The sequence below is a fragment of the Polypterus senegalus genome, chromosome 14 (genome assembly GCF_016835505.1).
Source record: "Polypterus senegalus isolate Bchr_013 chromosome 14, ASM1683550v1, whole genome shotgun sequence".
NCBI classification, from domain to species: Eukaryota; Metazoa; Chordata; class Cladistia; order Polypteriformes; family Polypteridae; genus Polypterus; species Polypterus senegalus.
The window spans coordinates 101,117,643-101,134,585 of record NC_053167.1 but is presented as its reverse complement, the minus strand read 5'-3'; the positions used below and the strand labels follow the sequence as shown (position 1 = coordinate 101,134,585).

At 39.9% G+C, this 16,943-nt stretch overlaps 1 protein-coding gene across 3 annotated transcripts in view; it reads right to left on the bottom strand.

Annotated features, from left to right (window-relative positions):
• The window catches only part of LOC120514913 (dihydropyrimidine dehydrogenase [NADP(+)]-like), a 1,294,590-nt gene that overhangs the window by 840,726 nt on the left and 436,921 nt on the right, over window positions 1–16,943 (bottom strand). For all 3 annotated transcript variants that reach the window (XM_039735551.1, XM_039735552.1, XM_039735553.1), the window contains one exon: window positions 457–653. In XM_039735551.1, the coding sequence (XP_039591485.1) occupies window positions 457–653 (197 nt within the window). The remainder of the gene's footprint in view (window positions 1–456; window positions 654–16,943) is intronic.

The window sequence follows — 16,943 nt, the reverse complement described above, 5'->3', positions numbered from 1 at the left end:
AGTAAAGAGACAAGATAAAAATCATATAAACGAATTAAGCACAAATGTAGGGTAAACTTCCATATAATTTCAAATGCAAGCATTCAGACACTGGTCACATTCCAGTCACATATGTGTATTTGGATTTTATTACCACATACAAAAGTAGCCAAAATCCAATTTAAAAGCTTCATTTAACACTCAAAATGATTTTTTGTTTTACACACTTCTCTAAAAAGATCAGATCCATGTGACATATGAGTGAAAAAATTGCAATTGAGCTACAGTGTGAAAGTAACGAAACCGCTCAGTATTTAAATTATTTAAAAAACAAATACCTACCTCTGCGGTGGGTTGGCACCCTGCCCAGGATTGGTTCCTGCCTTGTGCCCTGTGTTGGCTGGGATTGGCTCCGGCGGACCCCCGTGACCCTGTTCGGATTCAGCGGGTTAGAAAATGGATGGATGGAATACCTACCTTAAACCTCCAACAAAGTTTTGCTTCTCAAATATAGTGATGTCATCATAACCTAGCCTTGCCAAAAAAGTGGCACAGCTCATACTGGCTGGTCCACAGCCAATCAGTGCAATTTTGGAATGGTAAGATGGTGGCATGTCTGATTTTGCTGGAAGTGCTGGATTCCTGATTTGAGGAAGTTTCATTGCACTGAAAATCTAGAGACAAATGAAAAGACACAAATGGGCAGAATTGTAAATGCACAGAGAGTAACTGTATATTTGACTCATGCTCTAAAAGATTACATGACAAAAAGAAAAAAAAAACTGTTATTAAATTATTATATTTTAAACTAAGCTTAAAACCACATCACAGAAAGCAAAAACAATTCAATCCAGAGAACACAAAATAAGATTCCGAATGAGCAATTAGCACCCACGCCTACCCAGCTCAGACAGCCCTGCAGACCAATAACTCAGAGGCCCAGCAGGCTTCAGAAAACTGCATCAATGATTTTGTGCCAAGATTTGCTTTGCACAGTTTCTGTTGAAGTATTGTAAAATGTATATTACAGGCATATGAGTGACTATGTGTCAGCTGAACTGGTGTGTCCCAGGCAGGTTGAGTCCCATCCTGACCCCAATGCTGTTAGAGCAGGCTCTGACATACTGCCGTCAAACATTGGAATAAGAATAAGCCGAGTAAGACAATGGATTCATTCTGTTACTGTATATTTAAAGCTATATCCACGCTACTATATTTACAATCTCTGTCCTCACTAGTGTTTTCATAAAATTTATGAAAAGTATCTCCGTCTACACTAAAACAACCTAAAAACCAAACAGTAGGACATAGATCTTCGCCTACACAGGGCATGTGCCCATTAGCAAAATAAATCTCCGAAGGGATAGTAACGACACCAGCCATGGGATTAATCGCTAAATCTCAGGGGCTAGTAAATTATTAGCCTTTTGTGAATGTATACAGCATTCAGACTGTACAAAATTCAATTTAGATGCTTATATTTAAACAACACAACAGGCGCCATGGAAAGCAACTCCTCTATGTCCACTATGTCGGAATATGGTTTTCGTCCATGAAGGGTATCTAATCACAGAATGACACATTGTAATAAGCAAAATCCAATCAGCGAAGGCCTTCATAATAAGCAGAAACAAATCAGAGTAGAATTAGAGTTGGTATTTTGGAAAAACGTAACTTCCACCAGTCCACACCACGACACTGAGGCCACATTTTCAGAACTATACAGTTAAGGTGAGCATTTTCAAAAGTAACTGCTTTCATGGATTGAGAACTCTGGGGTAGTGTAGATAAAAGATGAAAATGGAACCTGATGAATGCGTTTTTAAATGAAAATGTAGAAGTGTGCACAGAGTCTTAGTTGTTAATGGTATGCTAACACAACTTACCTGGATGCACAATTCCCAACCAATAAAAATATTTGGTAACACTTTACATTAAGTGTTCATAATTATACTGTAACTACTATGTAATTACCTCTATACGCACAGTGTAACTATGAGTCATTACTCCGTACTTACTGTGTAATACAAAGTAACGTTATAGTTAATTACTCAGTTGTAAATGTTATTCCACAGTTTATATAATTACAATATAACAATTTATCACTGATCCAAAAGCAAGTGTACTTACATAGTTACATTGTATCTTTACTTTCAAAATGTAATAAAAACATTAGGGTATGTAACTACAACTATGTAACAGATGTTCCATGGTCTGGGAAATTGTAATGGAGAATTGCAGGAATAACTGCATAGGTTTTCAATGATATTTCAAGATCTTTTCTAAATGGTGAAAACGCCTTCGCAAAGTGGTTAACACTTTTTCCAAAAATTTAGAGGGGTACATCCTTGACATGTTTTGCTTAAACAAGTATTTGTCACATTCTTGTAATTGTGTTACACTATTTATTGTTGATTTTTTGGGCTATTATTAAACCCAACCTTAACATAAAATGCCAGACTTGCATCATTCAATCAAGGTACACAGAGTCGCAGATCCATTCCAAGTATCACCGGGCACAAGGCAGGAAACAGCCTAGAATGGGGAGCCATCCCAATACAAGGCCCACTGACAAACATACCAGCACTCACACTCTTACACATATGGCCACGTAACCCAATCTACATGTCCCTGGAATGTGGCAGTAAAACCCATGAAGAAGACATAGGGTCACATGGGTAGAACATACAAATTTTACACACATATCCATCCATCCATTATCCAACCCGCTATATCCTAACACAGGGTCACGGGGGTCTGCTGGAGCCTCCAGACAGAATTCCATCTCAGGATAATGGATCTGTGAGGCAAAATCATTAACTATTTTGCAAAGGTGTTTTCACCAATTAAAACAGATCTCGAAATATCATCGAAAACCTATGCAGTTATCACTGCAACTGAATAATTAACTATAACATTACTATGTATTACACAGTAAGTACGGAGTAATAACTTGTAGTTACGCTGTACTTATACAGGTAATTACATAGTAGTTACAGTGTAATTTATACGTGAAAGAAACAAATTTACACTTTACCATAATTCTGATAATAATTGAAATGAGCAGTCTTACAGATTTTCATTTTTACGTGCCTATAATGGTAATTGAGGGTAAAATAAGTACGGTCAAGGTCATCGAGGTTAAAGTCTGTATCAACAGGCATGGGAACATATCCCAGACAGAAGGCCAAAGGTACCCTGCTCAGGCATCAGGTGGAGATGCAAGCAAAAGCATTAAGGGATGTAAATAAAGTAGATGGACAATGGGGAGTACACAATAACAGAGTGCAGCCCTGAAACTCTTGCTATTGAATTCCCTGCAGACTTGTCTGATCCTTGGGTTAGAAATGGATCAGCAGTGTAGCAGGGATACCTGAGGCTGCCAGATGGCACCTTGCGTGGACAACCCCATGTTGTTTCTAAGGTTATGCCTGTAGTGGAAATACTTCAGAGGAGAGTGGAAGTGATGTTAGCAGTGGCCTAGGGACAGGGTATGAAAGAGGCCAGTGGTCACTGTGTTGGTGTACTTGGAGTTTAGGAGGAGTGTGGATGAGAGTTCACTTGGCAGGGACAAAGAGAAGATAAGTGGCACAAGTCGGGAGAAAGGTAGAAGGTATAAACAAGAAGAAGCGTCAAGGGTCTTTTAATTTTTGCTGTACTACTTCATTTGTTGGGCTTTCCCTCCAAAGCACTGAAACTTTCTCTATTCATTTGGCATAATACCTTCAATTTTTAAAGCTTCTTTGGCATTTTTGGGGTGTGGAGACAGCAAGAGCAGGTTGGGCCACAAGTACATTACAACTTCTCATTATATAGACACCGTTAATATTTATGATTGAGCCATGAAACAATTTTAATATACACTGTAAGGATGTATAATTTAAAACTTCAACATTTTAAAGGAAAAAAAAACTATTTTTACTTAAGACAGCTCTTGCATGTCGATTTTCAATTTAGTTATGAATGGTTTTCATATATTAAAAACCCAACAGTACTATGAAAACAATATTTCAATAACTGAATGATGGGACCAGAGTTCTACTCAAGACAAGAACAAATATCGCCCCAGCAGCCAAATTTAATGATATTTATTTGAAGGAGCACAAAAATACATTTGACTTTATTAAGAAGCTGTGGCTTTTAACATTCTGCAGCAGTAGTTCTAGCTGAATGTAATTTTACTCAAGCACATATACACACTTTTTTTTTTACACTGTGTGGCATTTGTCCTGTGTTGTACTCTGCAAAACAGATTATCAAAAAGGGCTGAATATCAAGTTTAAGTAAAGTTAAGAGAAAATACAGCCAGCTAAAAAAAAGTTGAAACCTAGTCCATTAATACACCACCAAAGAATAATATATATTCTGGAGAAAAACTGCTCGAGGACTTTGATTTACCTTGGGCAGCCATTGCCTGAGACTTGATTACAGTTTCAGATAGATGTTGTATGTCTCTAACTTCAGCAGGATAAATTACTTTATCAGCGCTCTTGGCCGAAATAAAACAGTAAGAGTGACTGGTCTACGTCTGATAGTCTGGTCGCTGAAGATTATCTAATTATCAGGTTTGATACTTCTGATAACCTTTTACATTTAAAGGAATGAAAAGCTGCTATCACGTTCAGAATGGGTGCAACATGTAATGGCAGGAGTAGCTGCAGAAACAGAATGGCATTGATTCTTTTGCAGGGCCCCAGCTAGAGTCCTGTGTTGGCTGAACTGAAACTTGTTTTGCAGGTATACAACACTTACTTTATTTAACATTTGCTCATGGACTCACTGTGAATCAGGTGAACCTAATATATAATGTACATTGGATTAAATGTGTAACGAAGGCTATGGTACAACAGATAGAGGAATTTGAAAGAAATTAAGAAAAGTTGTGTTTTTACTTTACTGAAAGAAATCAAATAATATTACTGTTATACAGTCCTAGCTGCATGTGGTCTTTGAGACAAAAAAACAACCGAAAGACGCCCTAGCAGTTCTACTATATTGGTGAACTTAGCGTCAGCTAACTCTGAACAATTACCGATGTTAGAGAATGTGAACCCTCCTGTACTTGCTGCCTCACTGGCTTTTGTAAGAAGACACTGGTGATACTTGCATATAAGTCCTATTAATCTTTGTCTTGAGAAAATACCTCCAGATAGACAATGTTTTTAATAAAAACTTCCAGCCTTGTCCTCCACTGCTGAGGTGTTTCACTTGCATGCTGTTGAGCCGCGGTGTTTGCTTCCTTTGCTTCTGTGCCATTAGCTCAACAGTGACGTTTACAGCATGCAGGCCCTTCATAGTGAGGTGTATGCAGGCGTGGAAAAAATGAAAAAGTGCATGCATGTGCCATCTAGTGGCTGTGGTCTGAGCAGAGCAGACTGCAATTCCCCTCACTCAAAACACACACACACACACACACACACTCAGGTCTTTCATTTATATATTTTTAATAGTCTGTAGAGTAGACCTTTCAATTTACAGATAACCAACATAATCTTGACAAGGTATCCAAAGTCACCCTCTGTTGCTCACGATCAATAGTAATGTGGCCTAAGTAAGCATAGCTGATCTTTTCTTTAGGATGTTTACTGATGTTTTTGATTGATTGACATCAATTTACTTCTATTCTAATTAATTAATGCTCATGAGTAGAAATGACCAGTTATACAAATATAACAAAGACAAGAAAAATCTGTAATAACAGAAATGTCTGTGTCTGTTGGATCTGTCTAGTTATTATGTCTCTATCATTCAATGAGATGGTGCATCGCAAACATTTTTAGTGATAGAATGTTGTCATTCCAACAGACAGCTCATCACAAACATTAACACTGCTTGTTTGAATCCCATACCAAATGGCATATAATAGAGACCGTGCGCTGCAAAAGTTTAACATTAATGTCTACATTAATTGCTAATTTCAACCTGTCTTAGATGGGTAGCATAGCGAGTGAGTCATATAAATAAGTAGAAAGTTTAATTAAAAGCAACCACTCTGTCTTTTATTTAAGAGATTGGTTGCAGTGAACCTACAGCCACAGTGGCCCTTCAAGATCCAAGTCTGAGATGTCTACTATGGCTGCATCCTTCCAACAGAGGAAGACCTTTTGGATTTCAGTGTATCCAATGAACCAATCAATCAATCAATCAACATTTATTTATATAGCACATATTCATACAAAAAAATGTAGCTCAAAGTGCTTTACAAAATGAATAGAAAAATAGAAGACACAATAAGAAATAAACATAAGTCAACATTAATTAACATAGAATAAGTAAGGTCCGATGGCCAGGGTGGACAGAAAAAACAAAAAAAAAACTCCAAGAGCTGGAGAAAAAAAATAAAATCTGTAGGGTTTCCAGACCACGAGACCGCCCAGTCCCCTCTGGGCAATCTACCTAACATAAGTCAAACAGTCCTCTTTGTATTTAGGGTTTTCATGGAAGGACCTGATGATGAGGGTCACGTGAACAGCACGCTCACTCCAATTTAGTGGAAATCAGAAACAGCTTCACTAAAGAGAGTGCTACATTTGTTTTGGAATACAGTCTGCTACACAGAATCTCTCAAACTAGTGCAGCATTCTCAATTTAAACGCAGCCCATCTAAACACACCAACCCTGTTTACATAAAGCAGCACCCCCCAATCAAGCAGAGACTCTATGCAGAACGCCTACTTGTAGATCTGAACACACAGCTTCTTAGTTTGAAATCGCCTGCCCCTTTAAGATCTCAATTTGCACTTCAGGGCTTGTACAGATATGATGAATTCAAAAGATGTTTTGCTGCCAAGGCAAAATGTGATACTGTATAATAAAACCCCTACCATAAACCATTTTGTCTTTTTTTTGTCAAGAAACACAGTAGTAACAAATCAAACATATTGAGCACATTATACTTCAGGATTATATGGTATAGTAAACACCCTTTCATGCTGCTATCACTCCAGACATATAGAATACAATATAGAAATAAACCCAAAAAATTAAATCTCTTTTATTACTTAAAATCTTTTTAACAAAGCTTTTTTTGCCCCAAAACTTCACTTTTCTTGGTTAATTATTAATCTTTGTTATAAAAAGAAAAAAAAGCTGCACTCCATCTAACATTAATGCTTTGCTATGAATCAAAAACTAAAAGACAGAGAGAGGTGACATGAGCCACATCTTGAAAGATGTCTCTTGTGTTCACTTTCTAAGTACCAGTATTTACCTGTTAGATTCTTCATGCTTTTGACACCTGCTATAAGCTTCACCCTTTTTTCTTTTATGTTTCAGTGTATTGCTAATGGCACATCTGACATTTATCATACAGACACATTGGTTGAATAAAAAAAGAATTATTACTTAAACTGTGTAAACTGACAGATACCATGGGTCAAAAGGAGAGGAGCTGCCATAACACAGTTTAGAGATGTGGTAAAGGAAGGCTTCTATTTACAGTAAGAATATTAAAATCAGTTCCTTGAACCTCACAATTTCTGCTAGCTATCATTCCAACCAACCTCTCAATATGACTGTAATTATCAGAAGTATTGCCTTTGCATAAACTTTTCTTGTTCTCTTGAATATGCTCACACATTTAAAAAAGTATGAGAATTTACTGTTATGAATGATTTTATTATTCATTTTTCAGGTGTTGTTCTGCATCAGTTTAAGAGGTTGAGCACTCATTTTGTGGGTTTCTATAGCCCTAGGTTTTTCTTTTAAATTTTATTTTTGTTCTTCTGAATTATTTGGTATTGTTTTCCCTATCATCCTGCTTATTAGCGCTCACCAATATTTTGTCTTCCCACAATTAGGGTAGCTACTGTGCTGTTAGGGGCGTACCCTCAGAGGTCGTGACCTACACTACTGATGTGATGGGTTTAAAATGTCACCCATAAGACAATTTCCCTGTCCGAGTGTACAGATTCCAAAAACCCTTTTGACACTCAATTTTGAGGTTAGTTATGCTTTCTGCTTCGTTTATTTTTTGACTCTTGTCTGATTTTGTTTTTCTTCAAGTATTGCTTCTCATTTTGCCTTTGACACTATGCAGTAGATCTTACGGTTTTAACTTTTTTCTGACCCTAACAATACCTATTTTGTTGGTTTTCCTAAATAAAAAAGAACACATCTGTAGGTTACCCTATATATATATATATATATATATATATATATATATATATATATATTGTAAAAGATGTAACAGGAGACAACAAAAAGGTTTGGGGTTTTCCGGCCCCTTTATTGTCGACACTCCAGACTTTTCAGAAAATAAATGCAGGGTCAAAACACAAATAAACAACATTCATGCGCGACGCCATACTAGGCATTGGCGGTCATTTTTATATGGGAGGAGCCGGAAGTGCAGGAATGCTGGGAAGGAGGCGTGATGGATGATGGGACTGCTGACGTCAGGGAAGATGGCGGAGGAAGGGCGGAAGTGAACGTACTGCGGGCAAGGTCTTATGGTGGAGCGTCTTTAGTCCTGGAAAACAAAGAAACAAGGTTAGTACCCCACCATTCCCCGCCGGCAAACGTCCTTTGATGTGTTTTAAGATCCATCCGCGGTCTCCTAGTCGCGCATGCGTGACAATATATATATATATACGCGGATAAGTCAGGGCATGATTTTACTGTATAATTTCCTGTATTTTATAATGTTGGCCATATAAGTCGAATGCGGAAAACTCATTGGTCCGAGAGATTACGATACGCTAACACCCACTTGAGAGAGTAACCACAGAGCACACTGCCTTTTATTCTATGTATTGTGCCTACGTGACCACACAGTAATACACAAACTATTCTGAAGTGACGTTTGCACTGTTTTGTGTTTTTTGTATCTCACACCCTCATACATTTTTATCATAAGAGCATCCCTTATCTACGATGGAGCGTTCAATCAGAGGAAAATATGAAGCTGCTTTTAAATGAAAAGTTGTTGCTGTTGCGAAAGAAATTGGTAACTGCGATGCTGCAACAAAATTCAATGTGTCTGAAAAACTGGTGTGAGATTGGAGGAAGCAAGAAAATGTAAAAAACCACGAAGTGTCGTATTTTTGAACGGGCGTATATTTTGGGGTCTGATTTTATGATCGATTTTTTGGGTTTCAAGATCTGACTTGTACGCGAGTGTATGTGGTATATATATCTTAACATCTACAGTATATATAAACATCTGCACGTGGACGTTTGTGTGTCTGTCTGGCCTGGAAGTGACAGTTGAAGTCGGATTAAGGGCTCCACCTCCGAGGATACGCAAAAAAGGCCAGCACATCAGCAAAACGAAACATCTGAAGAGAGAGTCACTCGCTTATCTGCTATTACAGAAGCATGGCGAGTACATCAGCAAAATGGTATCCCTTTTACGTTTCTTCCTGCTGCTAATACACAAGTGAGGCAAGCACGTCAGCAAAACTAAACCTCCTAGGAGAGAGAACTCCAGAGTAGTTCCTTTCAATTACCTGGCATTTCTACATTTCAATTTTCTTTTCTGACGATTTCAATAGTTTCTAGGACGCCCCACAACTAATAATTAAAAGAAGCAGAGTAGACACCAGGGAAAACAACGCTGCATGATGAAAGGCTACAACTACTCTAGCGTCAGTCCCACTAATTAGTAAATAATTGGTTAAACAACAGGAAAACCTGGAAAAAGAACAATGAAAATCAGGAAGAAAATATTGTTGAAAAGTAATAAATACATTTATCCTATACTAGCTGTCCCCCGTGGCTACGTCCGCGTAGTAGTGAAACAAGACAAACTTTAAAAATCAATAAAATTTTTTTAAAAAATGTAATAATTTGTATTGAGAAGAATTTATATTGATAGCTTTCGTATCCAAGGGCATCTTGATATACAATATTTTTGGTTTTGCTATCAGGGGTGAGACTGTAGCTGTGATCTCTTTGCCAAAAATGTAAAAAGATGGCAAAGTATCTCTGGCCAAGCGGAAGGTAGGTACACTCCAATGTCAAACAAACGTGGGGAGAAGAGCACCTGATATCTCTGCTAATGTGCAAGTACTGTCTAAAACACACGTAGCTGTGATCTCTCTCTCAAAAATGTCAAACGTTACTCTTTCACAGTCTGTCTGCTGAACAAACAGGTATTGCTAGCTAAGCAGCGGCAAGGTACACTCCAACACATGGCAAGAGGTAGAGCGACTCGAATGGAGGCTGGCGCATGAGTGAGAATAGCCCGCCTAGCTCCCTACTCTTGAGGTCCCGCCTCCCCCTCCCCTCAGCCCGCAGCCTGTCTCTCTTGCATTCACATGAATAAATTGGTGCCACAACTGAACTATGATACTTACCGCGATGAGAGAAGTCACAAAATCAACAGGAATGTTCAAGCAAATTATAGAAAAAAACCTGTTAAGTAGTTCTCTTGTGAAAATCGGACAGACATACAGAAAGACGTTGGATTATACATATATATATATATATATATATATATATATATATATATATATATATATATATTGTGGTCCCCGGTCAGGTCTGGAGCCTGGCCGGGACGCACAGGAGGACCAGAGGAGGGCTTGTGCTTCCTCCAGACCACGAGGGGGTGATCGCCCTGGTTGTATTGGGGGCCACGGGTAGAGGGCTTGGAAGCCCAACCCTGTAGGGGCCCGTGGCCACCACCAGGCGGCGCCCAGGTGCCTGAGGAACCCTGGAGCCCAGCACTTCCGCCACACCAGGAAGTGCTGGGAAGACGACAGGGGACACCCGGACGGCTTCCGCGCGCAGCCGGCACTTCCGCCACACTGGGGTGGGGCCAGGACTGATTGCCGGGAAGCAGCTGGAGCCCATCCAGGTTCCCATTTAAGGGGCCGCCTCCCTCCAGTCAGCAGTGGATGTCGGGTGGAAGAGGACAGAGCTGGAGAGAGGACGGGAGGCGGCCAGGAGAAAGACAGTGGAACTGTGAGGACTGTGCTTTGGGGAATCGGTGCTGGAGGCACTGGGGTTGAAAATTCACGTAATTATTGTAAATATTAGTGAAAATAAATAGTGTGTGGTGGAACTATGTTGTCCGTCTGCCTGTGTCCGGGTCCCAATTCACAATATATATATATATATATATATTGTCACACATGTGCGATTAGGAGGCACTCAAAGAGCCTAAAGGTGAGTGAAACATCGCGAGATAGAGGGTTGTCACGTGGTACTTACCTGAATCTCTTTTGCTCAACAGAAAACTTGAAGAAAAATAATTCCTCCACTTCCAGGATTCCAAAATGGCTGCGACGACGTCACTTCCGGCCCACCATGATGACGTCACTTCCGGCACCATCAATCCACCTCACTTCCGTCCCATCATGATGACGTTGTTTCCGGTTCCTGTTTTCAACGTCACTTGCCAACCATTTCCTGTCCCATAATCCTTCCCTGTATAAAGTCGCCATTTTTGACTCAAGAAATCTGTTCATTGTTTTGTTCTGAGACTTTGAATCATTCTTTTCTTTAATTGTCTGGACGACAATATATGGGGACGGTCCCCAAAACTTTGTTTTGTGTTGAGTAAGATTCTTTTGAAGAAGATAAACCATCACAATTGGCGTAGTCGGCAGGATTGTTCTTTGTTTGTTTAAAGATGTCGGAAGAACAGGACCTGAACACCGTTTTGAGCACCATCATGGGCGATCTGCAAACCCTGAAGATACAGATGGGTGAGACAAGGACACAAGTAGCAGAAGCCAACACTCGTGCTGCTGTTGCTGCTGCAGGTGTACGGATGGAGGTCGCTCGGCCACCACCTATTGCTATCGCTACACTAACAGAATCGGACGACATCGAGACATACTTCTTGATTTTCGAGCGTACCGCTAAGCGGAACGCATGGCCGAGGTCGGAATGGGCGTGCATACTGGCTCCCTACCTGAAGGGAACGGCGCAGAGAGCCTATTATGATCTAACTGAGGAGCAGGCAGCTGATTATGACGCTCTAAAAAAGGAGGTCTTCAAGCGCTACGGCGTATCTCCGGAACAGCAGGCGAGAATGGAGGGAGTGGCAGTTCGATCCGTAGAGACCGATAAGAACCCAGGGCTTTGAAGCTTGAGGGAAAGTATGTCGCTGGCTACGGCCCGACATTAATAATTCACATAAAATGGCCGAGCTTCTAGCATGTGAAACTTTTGTGCATGCTCTCCCTGACCATATCGCCCAGCAAGTACGGAAGCATAATTTTGAGGACATGGACTCCTTAATCAGATCACTGAGCATCACTGGGCGGCTTGCAAATCAGGGAAATCAGAACGGTTCTCCCGCCGAACCCAACAGGCACGTGGGGCAACTCCTGAGCCCACCCGACAAACTCCCGAGCCTGCCGTCCGTAGACGGGACAGAGGTGCCAGTCTTCCCCGCTGTTTCAAGTGTGGGGAGATTGGACATCTGTCCCCTAACTGTACCATCGAGCCCATGGATTGCTCATTAGTTAAGGGAGAAAAGTATTGTGCCACTGTGACTAATCCTTTATCTCTTCCATATACAGGTGCAGTTATTATAAATGGCAGGAAGGTAAGAGCAATGTTTGATTCCGGGAGTAACATTTCCATTGTTGCCACCCATTTTGTTTTACCATAAGAGTGGACTAGGATAAAAACTAGTCTAAAATGTATTCATGGGGATATCCGGTATTATAAAACGGCCAGATGTGTGGTATCAGTAAATCATCACCTAACGAGCATGGCCATGGCTGTATTACCGGATCCCCCTTTTCCAGTTATATTGGGTAGAGACTGGAATAAAATTACCAGCGGTAATAACATAACTGTACCTAAGAAACATTTAGGCTTAGTAATGGAGAATACTGCTACGACTGCCTCCACGCCATGTCCCACAGTAGCACGGACCCATACGGGTACCCATTGTGAAGAATTTGATGTCCCATCGACCTCTGCGGGAACTAGTGCAGTTAACGCAGATGACATGGAGACAGAAACCACGACCCTTAAGGTCGCACAAGACCCTATACAAGATTTAAATGCCCAATTTCTATTAACACCATCGTCTTTTAAAAGGGAACAATGGAACGATGATTCCTTAAAAAATATTAGGAATGCAGTAGTATCTACCGAGGGTTATACAACCTTGGATCCCATGCCACCGATGCCGTTCTTTGTACTTAAAAACGAATTATTATATAGAGTGGCAGAACACAAGGGGGGAAGTGTGAACGTTGTTGTTAATTCCACGCACTTTTCGGCGAAAGGTGTGTGAATTAGCACACGCTCACCTTCTAGGAGCCCACTTAGGCTCCGAAAAAACATTAGAGAGAATAAAGCTCCGATTCTATTGGCCGGGAATTAACGAGGAGGTCCGGCGATTTTGCGCTTCCTGTCCTGATAAAAAGAAGGGAATGAAAGAGTATAGGAATAGTTAAAGCAGAAAAAATATCTCCACTGTTAGAAAAAAGGTCTGATATTAATGAAGATGGGCTTGAGGCTTGGTGGGGACACAAATGCTCGATTATAATCTTAAGTGAAACATTTGTAAGAATTTCCATTCTCTATTTGTTTAAAAAATACACAAAAACTCAATTTGCAGGATTTGAAACTTGCTTGTTCTGTTATCAGGGCAGGAAAAAGTGGGGGCCCCATCACCGATGATACACTCAATTGCTCTAACTTTTCAGTTAATTTATCCAAGATACACCCACAGAACCATGAAGAACACTTTTAAAATTTACAAATCCTCATCATAATGTGGGCAGTTAAATGTGCACTTCCAACTGGTCAAAACAACAAAGCCTTTAAATGCCAGCAAATGTGAGAAAACTTGTTTTCAGCGGGGAAAAAATAAGCATTTTATTTTCAGTATGATGGATGTTCCCATCTGCCGAGAAAACAAGAAAATAGTGAAAAGGCTTGAGAAGCATATTCTATCGAGCCAGTCACAGGACAATGTTTAGTCCTTCTGCAGTTTTTTTAGGGTAGAGAAAAAAAGGAAAGAAATTTTAGTCTTTGTAACAAAATCAGCAGATTTTTTTTCACTTGGTTAAAGCTATCATGCACAGTATCCAGAAGTCAGCTACATTTGGATTGATGAACACAGCCTCTCTTGATTCAGTATACATTTCTTAAAACATTTTATTTATATCACATTCTGAATTCCTAATTACATAAAGCCAAAAAACATGCTTGATGGGCTAATATCCACATTGCTTTAATACAGTCAAGTCCATAAATATTTGCACAGTAACACAATTTTCATAATTTTGGCTCTCTACACCATACCACAATGGATTTGAAATAAAGCAATCAAGATGTGATTGAAGTGTAGATTTTCAGCTTGAATTCAAGGGGTTTAAAAAAAAATATATGCACAGACATTTTTATACATGGCCCTCCTATTTTCAGGGGTTCAAAGTATTTGGACAAACTAACAATCATTTTCAATATTTGGTTGAAAATCCTTTACAGCCATTGACTGGCTGAAGTCTGAAACCCACGGCCATCTCCAAATGTTGGATTTCCACCAGCATTGCCAGGCCTCTATTGCTGCGGTCTTCAGGTGCTGCTTGTTCATTGGACTTTCTGCCATCAGCTTTGTCTTCAGCAAGTGAAATGCATGTCCATTTGTGTTGATTGACATGGCCTTCAAAGAATATTCCACTACTTTGCATTGTAAAGAACTTAGTTTGCTATCGCTGCAATGTTTGGCTCATTGTCCATCTGTACTGTGAAGCATTGTCCTATTAGTTTTATAGCATTTGGCTGATTTTCAGCATATGGTACAGCCCTATACACTTCAGAATTCATCTTGCTACTTCTGCCAGCAGTCATATCATCAATAAGCACTAATGACCATTGTGGTGGTGTACAGAGCCAAAATTATAAAAATTGTGTCACTGTCCAAATACAGTACTTATAGACCTGACTGTATACCCATCAGCTAACCATTTTATTTGTGTTATTGTGTAGTTTGTTATAAATAATCAGAATACTTCCTGTCACAATAGACCATTGTCGGGCAACGGGTGCGCTGCAGTGCACTGGTGCACCGTGGAATTTTCTAGGGGCGCCGCAAAAACTTTTGGAAAATATTTAAAATTGCTAGTGTTTTTGAACTTTTGGTTGATTAAAAAGGTAATGTTTAAAAATATATATTTTATGTTGGAAAAACAAATAACGGAACACTTATGGAAATGAAGTCTAAGGAACGCGAGAGACTTCAAATGATCGACAAGGAAATGCAAGTCTGTCTTTCGAAAATTGATCCTAGCATCAATCGCAAATGGGCAGAAAAACAATCTCAACGTTCACATTAATTAAATTTAAGATTTATCCTTTGATTCTTTTATTAATAAAATGTCTTTCAAACTTGTAAAATTAACTGTTTTTATTGGCGATTGTCCATAGATTGTGTCATCACGACTTTATTTATAGGCAGTCCCTTAGGTGTACCGCAAAAGAAAATTTTTGGACTTAGTGCACCGCAGCTCGAAAAAGGTTGCCTTTCACTGCAATAGACTATGAGGTCAACTGTTTAAGAGTCCTACTTTCGGAAATCTATGGACGAGGATTGGGATATTAAGCAGCCTTACCTTTACAACACTATGAAAGTCGTACTCCCTTTACATACTGCGTGATCTACACCAGAATTCTTTGCAGTAGTTTGACTATCTTTCATGAGGGAAAAGCACTTCATCCATTTGAAAAAAACCTGATGAGAAACTGGAACTGGAAAATTGGTATAATGCCAAGGAATTCATCTGAATATAACACATTTTAGTCTGTCCAATCTTGCAGTCCATCTTGTAGAGAATACTCAATAATACCCACATTTGTTGTAGCCATACAATCTGCGTGAAACTTTGAAGAGGGAGGTATTTGCTGTATTTGATATTTCTTGTTGTATTTTACTTAACATTATTTAAAAAAAATCAATAACCTGTTGTATTGAAACATCTATTTTGATGAAAGATAAGGAGACCCATTTGTTTCTTACAAATTAAACAGGATAAGGCTCTTGAATCACATACTGTAATACAGCAGTCTGTGGAGCACAATTGCAATTGCAGAAGGTGCTACAAAGAACAATTCATTTCATTTGGAAAATTAACAAATCTTTCTTTGTCTTTGTACTATTGTGATAGAATCATGACACACATGTAAGTAAAGAACAAATATACACATGCGTACAAATATCTATATATATAATTCACTAAGGCAAGACACCCATGGAAAGCACGGCAGAAGGGGCGTGGATTCACTAAGCCGCCGACAAGTAAGACACCTATGGCGCACGCAGGATGGAGCCACGCCCACCAACTCCAAGACCATTGGATACGACGACAACTCGCAGAGCCACGCCCACCAACTCGGACGCGACAAAAAAAACGGCGTCATTTATATTCGTCTGTCGTAGAGGATACATGCTACTCCAAGCCACGTTGACTGTTCATAGAGGCATGTTTCTCGTGGAGGTGAATCGCCATATGCAGCGTGTAAAACGGTTTACGAGGGGTATGCCATGGGATCCTTAACACATTCCTTTACAACTGAGGTTAAAACACAATGAAGTAAGCAGTCTTTAAAATCCAAATTTTCGGTTATGACGCACGACCGCGTGCACCATTGCAAACTGTTTTACACGCTACATACAGCAATTCGCATCCATGACAAACATGTGTCTTCTTAGATGCTCCTGCACTTTGTACACACCCCCCTCCCACCTCGCTACTACCGTGGTCGGGTGTCTTGGTGGATTATATATAGAAAGGCAGCCAAAACCACACAGAGCGATTGAAACGTTTACGTGAGTCACAGGTGCAGCTGGACTGTGCAAAGACAACAACAACTCGAGTGACAAGTTGGAGTTGGGGACATGAGCAGGCAGTGCATACTGAACGAGAAATCAGCACACTAGCATGACGGAGGGAGCGGAATGGACATCCTTCTCCTCTCCTCCCATTCCACCCTCCGTGCCTGAGCGCCGCACGGACGATTGTATGTTGGTTCGTTCCGTGCATTGTTAC